The sequence below is a fragment of the Sitophilus oryzae genome, unplaced genomic scaffold, assembly GCF_002938485.1.
Source record: "Sitophilus oryzae breed Bouriz unplaced genomic scaffold, Soryzae_2.0 scaffold_817_pilon_pilon, whole genome shotgun sequence".
Classification (NCBI taxonomy): domain Eukaryota; kingdom Metazoa; phylum Arthropoda; class Insecta; order Coleoptera; family Curculionidae; genus Sitophilus; species Sitophilus oryzae.
Window position 1 is genome coordinate 352,965 of NW_022147436.1, and position 7,362 is coordinate 360,326.

A 7,362-nucleotide genomic window follows, 5' to 3' on the forward strand; every position below is an offset into this window, starting at 1 on the left:
TTGTTTTCTATTGTTTCCTGGCTTTATTTGTTAAGATAACTTAAAAATGAAAAACACATTTTCATGGCCGCTTTTTCTGCTCTATAACTCTGTGTGATTTAATATTGACTCTGACGTTTCGGCTTCTGGCGACCATCATTAACCTAATTTTTTTAAATACGGACCTGATTTTTTTTTCAATTTAATTAAATCCTTTCATCACTCTTAAAACACTATATATAGGCACTTTGATATTTGCCGACCTTTACGTTTATTATCTCTTACGGTTTCCGAAATCCCAATGATGAGCATCGAATTCGAGCCACCCTGTACAGGGTTGGCCAAATTGGACACTTTTAAAGGGAAGCACCCATTTCTGTAGAAGATAGACGAAAACTAATATCGGTGTCTGGAGCTCAATTTTTATCAAAAACATAATGGTGAAAACCGCACGTCGATATCTGTTACCGTTTCGGAGTTACGGGGTGTTTTTCAAAAATGTGCATTTTTAACAAATCGCTGTAACTTTTTTGCTGTGAAAAATTTTGCATTTTTGTGAAAACATTCCCAAAGCACCTTTTTACGTGGAATTTATTGGTTTAAGTATATATTTTTTTTTAATTAATAATTTAAGAATAATTATCAACAGAAAGTTTGATTTTTTATATGGAACACTCTGTATATTTTTAATTTATTGAAAAGAACTTAAAATTACCTTTCCAAAAATATAGTATACTTGATAATATTTTGCTCGACTTCTCTTCGATATATAGAGTTTTTTAAAAATTCGCCCACTTTGAATAAGTAGGCTTTGAACGGCGCTGGCTGTAATGCAAAAAAATTCTAGCTGTGAGCAGCAACTAAAACGAATATATTATTTGCAATGAGAGATGCAGAATTTTATAACAATTTAAACTATATTTAACAACATCAACACATTTAAATTATATCTAATAACAATAAAAATAAATAGCAAACCAAGACATGAGATTTTGCTACAGGTGTTCGACATATCGACCGTGTTCTGTTATGGACAGACGGGGCAGTTTTTGAACATTTCTCGCGGAATTCATTAACTCAGTGGGGGGTGAAAGATACCCTCGCATAACCGTTAAGTACTTCTAATTCTTGTCTAGATTATACGGGTAATTTAAAAATAAGAATCTTTATTCTTCTGCAAAGATAAAAATTCATAAGGGCAAAGTCCGGCGGACTCGACGGCCAACGGCTGGGATCTTGGTTAGCCATTCAATTATTATTCTCGAAATTCGCTGCAAAAATTTGCTGATAACTTCAACGTTCTGAAGCGGTGCCTCGTCTTGCTGGAAAAATATGTTTTCGAGTTCCATTAGGGACAGACAATCAATAAGGGGTCCAAAGCCTACTAGTTAAAAGTGGCTAACTTTTAAAAATTCTGTATTTCGAAGGGGACTATAACAAAATATCAAGTGTGCTATATTTTTGGAACGGTAATTTTAAGTTAAATAAAAATATACAGGGTGTCCCTAATAAAAAATCAATTTTTCTGTTGATAACTCTTAAATTATTAATTTAAAAAAATATATATATTTGAGCCATTAAATTCTACGTAAAAAGGTGCTTTGAAAATGTTTTCATAAAAATACAAAATTTTCCATAGCAAAAAAGTTAAGCGATTTGTTAAAAATGCACATTTTCGAAAAACACCCCGTAACTCTGAAACGGTAACAGATATCGATGTGCGGTTTTCACCATTACGTTTTTGATAAAAATTGAGCTCCAGACACTGATATTAGTTTTCGTCTATCTCTTATGGAGAAGGGTGTTTCCCTTTAAAAGCGTCCAATTTGACCCACCCTGTAGATATTTTGTTTTCATTATGTTAATATACAATAATGGCGTTTTTTAGGGGTGACTTGATACCAAGCTGTCGATGTTCCGAACATTATACCGGGAGTAGGTGTGAAATTAGTACAGAATTTAGCAACTTATGCTTGATGTACTGTAGGGAGAACACTAGCGAAAATGATTATTTAATTTCGAAAAATCGGGACTTAATATGCAGGTAAGAAACTTTCGAAAATGTTCCAAATTAAGATCAAATGAATTGAAACATATTGTACCTCCGCCTTTATACAGGGTGGTCCGAACTGTATTCGGGAAAATTCAGCAGCATATTCTCCAGATAAAAATAAGTAATAAAGTTTGTATAAATGTATGTCCTAAATTGCTTAGTTTCGGAGATACAGGGTGTAGAAGCTTCATTTTTATTTCTATTTTTTCAAATAATTTCTGAAGTAACGTCAATATTTGGATGAAAATTGGTGTCTGGGTGTTTTTTACATGAGAAATTTGATTTTGATATCAGTATGACTGCTATTTGTAGGAATCGCCACCTACATGTGTTTTAACTTTTTGAAGAGTAATAACTTTTCGTCCGTACCTGTATAAAAGTACTGAGTACAAAAATATACATTTCCGTGATTTTTTACGTAAAAAAATGTCTCTTGGTAAAAATCACTACGAGCAGCCGTTTTTAAGATATTTAGAATGGAAATAGTCAATACATGTCATTATTGACAAAAAATAAACATGTTGAGTAGATAGTTATTTGACTGAAATTATAAATTTGGGAACTTTTTATTTTTTTTTTAATTTATCATAAATTTTACTTTGAAAAAATTATGATAAAACAGTTTCTGCTGAACTTTTGACACAAAATGATTTCAAATTTATGATTTCAGTCTAATAACTATTTAGTCAACATGTTTAATTTATGTCAATGATGACAGGTATTGATAATTTTGATTCCAAATATCTCGAGAACCATTACTCGTAGCGATTTTTACCAAGAGGCCATTTTTACATAAAAAACGTCGTAAAGGTATCTTTTTTTTACTCAGTAGTTTTATACAGGTACGGAGAAAAAGTTGTTACTCTTCAAAACAGTTAAAAAATAAGTAGGTGGCGCCCTCTACAAGGAGGAGTCATATTGACATCAAAATCAAATTTTTCATGTCAAAAAACTCCCAGATACCAATTTTCATCCAAATATTGACGTTGCCTCAGAAATTATTTGGAAAAAATCAAAATAAAAATGAAATTTCTACGCCCTCTATCTCCAAAATTAAGCATTTTAGGACATATATTTATACAAACTTTTTTACTTATTTTTATCTGCAGAATATGCTGCTGAAATTTCCGGAATACAGTTCGGACCACCCTGTATAACTTATTCATATTCAGTGTTTCTCATATTTAATGTTTATCGCAGGTGTACAAATCAAGATTACGTCATCTCCAAGAACAACCTAACGGCCTCTGCTCTTCTCTCCAAATCCAACGAACCTCCTGAGGCCAACTTCATCACCAAATTAGTTTCGGACAGCGACTACAGCGTGCTGGCCGCGCTGCTGTTGATGTCCGTGCTGGTCATCATCTTCCTGACGGGTTACATCCTGGCTCGGCGCAGGCGCAGGAAGGACCCTGCCCCGTCCAGGCGCATCATCGTCCGGCCCAACGTAACGCCTCTGACTTACAGGCCACAGCCAACAAATGATCACTGCGAGATTACCATCGAGAATTGCTGTAACATGAACGTCTGCGAAACGGTAGGTAATTCAACTCAAGCTTCATAAATTGGCTCTTTCACTATATTTTGGAATTCGCATAATTAAATAAAGCAATTAATTCTAGAATTTTCTGCTATCTCACTTTCGAAAAACTTGAAGTCGTTCTTAGGAAAATAAATAAAAACAAAAAAGCCCAGAATAAAAAACCGCACTTTATTTTTAATACGTCACACCTGGCATGTTGAAAAGCGGCAACACCGCCGGGCCACCATGCTGACCCATTTAAAATTTAACCATTTCGGCGTCAACTTTAGGAAGGTTATCAGATGACGCCTTTTCGAATCCAGGTTCTGGTACGACCATGATGGAACAAATTATCAAAAAATAACAATTTAAAACTTAAAATTTGATTACAAGCTTTCACAAACGGTGTAAACAAAAAATTTAACCTCAAATTTATTATTCAACGTGCACGTCAAATCAAATCGCAATGTTGCCAGTTGTTGGCTGGCGTACGAGCACGGTTCTGTAATGTGATTGGGCGTATTTAATATTATTATTATTAAAGCAATTTTGAGGGCCTATAAAAAAATTATGCAGTGTCATGGAACTACTTTTTTTAGATAAATATACTGAAAATAGTCTTATGTTTCAGATTTTGTCCTTGAATTGGTTATTTTATTTTTTGTGAAAGAGCCTCGGAAAGAGCCCATTGAATAGGTTGTCTCACTCTTGTCCTTAACTCACTCTGTGGTTGTGACGTTACCCGGCGACCCGCTACCGCAAGCGCTCTCTCTTCTATGCCTTTAAAGCCATATAGCTCTGTTATTTTCTAGTTCATATTTAAAATATTTGTTAATTTTGTTGTACCTTAATTAAACATTATACAGGGTGTTTGAAACAACATGTGCCATCTTTCCTGGGGAGATTCTTCACGTAAAAATAAAATTTATTGTTCATATCAACATATGTCCGATTCTGCTTTGTTTCGTAGCTACAGGGTGTTAAAATCTTAATATTTTTTCGGTTTATTATTATTTTCTTCCAAGTACTTTTAGCGTTTTGAATGAAATTTTGAGGGTAAAAGTTACTATAAATGCGACATACATATTTTAAATATAAAAAAATGTCGACATATTCACCAGGCACGTGCATATGGGTTATCACTGGAATATTTTTCTAAAAAGCATGTACACCACTGACTTGTGTGAATTTATCGACACTTTTTAGCATTAAAATATGTAGCACTTATAGTAAATTTTACCCTCAAAATTTCATTCAAATCACTAAAACTAATTGGAAGAAAATTATATTAAATCAAAAAATTATTAAGACTTTAACACCCTGTAGCTAAGAAACAAAGCAGAATCGGACCTATGATGATATGAAAAATAAATCTTATTTTTATGTACGTGAGGAATCTCCCCACGAGAGATGGCACATGTTTTTTGAAACACCCTGTATATGCACGAATCTTACCAACTCTATCTTATTTCAGCCATGCTACGAGCCTTCCAGTCTGAGGAACAAGAACAAGGAAGACCAAAAGACGCTCCTTACCAATATGGAAAATGGCGAGGACGCGTACTAAACAAACATCCTCTTCGGTGAAGAGTAGGCTGTGAAATTTAAAGTATTACCCGATCGTCGTTCATTTTTTACAGGGTATATGAGCGTGCGCAGTGGGCCAGGACATTTGTTAAGTTTTCTTTTACTGATAGATACTACTAAAAACCAAATAAAATAGGCAGCTGATAAAAAAGTTATATATTCAAAGGCGAATCTGCCGGTAAATGCCAAATATGCCAACATTCCCTATGGAATTTTTACGTTTTTGAAATTGTTCAAATTTCAAAGTGGTTCAAATTCCTTCCAATTGAGTGAAATTGACGTCATAGCAAGCGTATAGAAGTATAATTTCAGTGTGAGCTTTACTATGTATTACTAAAATTCTTGACAGCGATAGCTACAATTAGATTATTTGGTGTTTTTTTCTTAAAACTCAAAACTGGGACATATAAATTTAAATATGTAATTATTAAACTACTTAATTTTTATTCATTATTTTCCATTTTCATGTTGTAGTTTTAATGTTTAACACTAAATAAAATTTAAATCATCTGTCTAGAATATGGTACATAGTAATTCAGCAGGCAAATATGTATATCTACGCGTACTGTGACGTACTTGTTTTGTCATTGAACTAAAAGTTTTCAACTTTAAATGACTTATTCTCAATATATTGTGTTTTCTTTGGTAACTTTTATTATGTCTATAAACACCGTATGATTGAAAAAAACGGCGTCAAGTTGGCTTCAAGATGACCATCGATGACATTTACATATAACTTTACATATAAAATGACAGCGATCTTCATTTCTGCGCCAACTCCGACGCCGTTTATTTTGCGATCGTATGGTCCTTCAAAAAACCTTTTAATGTCTCTCAAAAAAATATTAAGAATGGCATCTGTCATTGCTAAAATTGCTTAATTATTTTTTATGTATTTCAAAGATAACAAGATTTTTTTCTATTGAATCAATAGATGTTCATCAAAATGGATGCGTGTTATTATATCTTTCATTTTTGAAATGTTTATTTTTAGCAAATTTTTATGCAATAAGATTCAACGGAAAATGTTTTGTCAAGTTTAAAATGTTATATTTTTTTTATTTTTTTTTCTGATCGAAAAATAATGTTTTAGGAAACAACTCCTCAATTAACCCTGTATAATAAGCCAAATACTAAAGTTTATAAAAAACAGAGTTTATGAATTAAAGTTAATACATTTATATGCAGTTTAAATAATAATATACTAAAAAATTCATGAAAATAGGGCTAAAAGTAAAAAAATATAACATATTAAACCTGACGAAAAAATTTTCCGTTGCGTTTTTTTTGTATCTTAGTGTAGGTAGATGTTTGAACCACTTTAAAATTTTTTGATTCTTTTATTCGTGGACCATCTTAAATGGTTCCTTATTGAACCCCATGAGACTTAAATAAAAAGGGGTACACACTACTTAAGCTCTTATTTATTTTAATTTCAAAGTTTTAATTCAATAACTTAAAACGATTTTCTTTTCATACAAAAGGAAATTATATATTTTATATAAATATAACCAGTTTTATGGTTAAACAGATATCCTATAAATTGCCAGCATCATGTACAATAAATTTTACCTTCAAATGATCTTCTTTTCTACTATTTGTGATTAAGTGTGCTTAAAATAACTTAATACTTAATTCTCTTACTTATTTGTTACTATTTATAGAAGGAAGTACTTATAGCTAACCTTATAAGTTAGTAGAAACTACTAACGTACAAATTATAAAAGACATTTTGTTTGATATTGTTAATTTATTACCTATTTAATTGATAATAAGCTGGTGTAGTTCTCGAACAATCTGCAATACTAAATGAATGAGAGGAAAAACATTAGTGAAATTTAGATTTTAGTTAGGCTAGAATAGTTATTTAAATTTGTGGCTTTTAATATCCACGTGAGAAATGTGATATTAGGAGACAATTTAAGAATTATTATGAATACTTTTGTAAATTGAATAATAAAATTGATCATAAAAAACTTGCATGTATTTTTATTTTGAATTTCCCGCTCTGACCTATGTGATTCCCATCCCATGGATTTATGGTGGATATACCAATAAAGATACAATATAAAAAAAAAGAAAGATCTACATGTTGCCGATATGCTACAAGTATTTTTAGAATAAGAGTTTCAAAGATGGTGATATTAGACATTAAACAACCCTGAATGGGTAAAATAATTAATAAAGTTAATAAAACTATTGACAGCTTTAAATCATTTTT

The 7,362-nt window shown here is 31.7% G+C and overlaps 1 protein-coding gene across 1 annotated transcript in view; it reads left to right on the plus strand.

Annotated features, from left to right (window-relative positions):
* The window catches only part of LOC115889630 (protein cueball), a 52,090-nt gene extending 44,973 nt beyond the window's left edge, over positions 1-7,117 (plus strand). The window contains exons 6-8 of the mRNA XM_030909679.1: positions 1,868-2,023; positions 3,233-3,569; positions 5,029-7,117. Of these exons, the coding sequence (XP_030765539.1) occupies positions 1,868-2,023; positions 3,233-3,569; positions 5,029-5,121 (586 nt within the window). The 3' untranslated portion in view covers positions 5,122-7,117. The remainder of the gene's footprint in view (positions 1-1,867; positions 2,024-3,232; positions 3,570-5,028) is intronic.
* Positions 7,118-7,362: the final 245 nt, after the last annotated feature.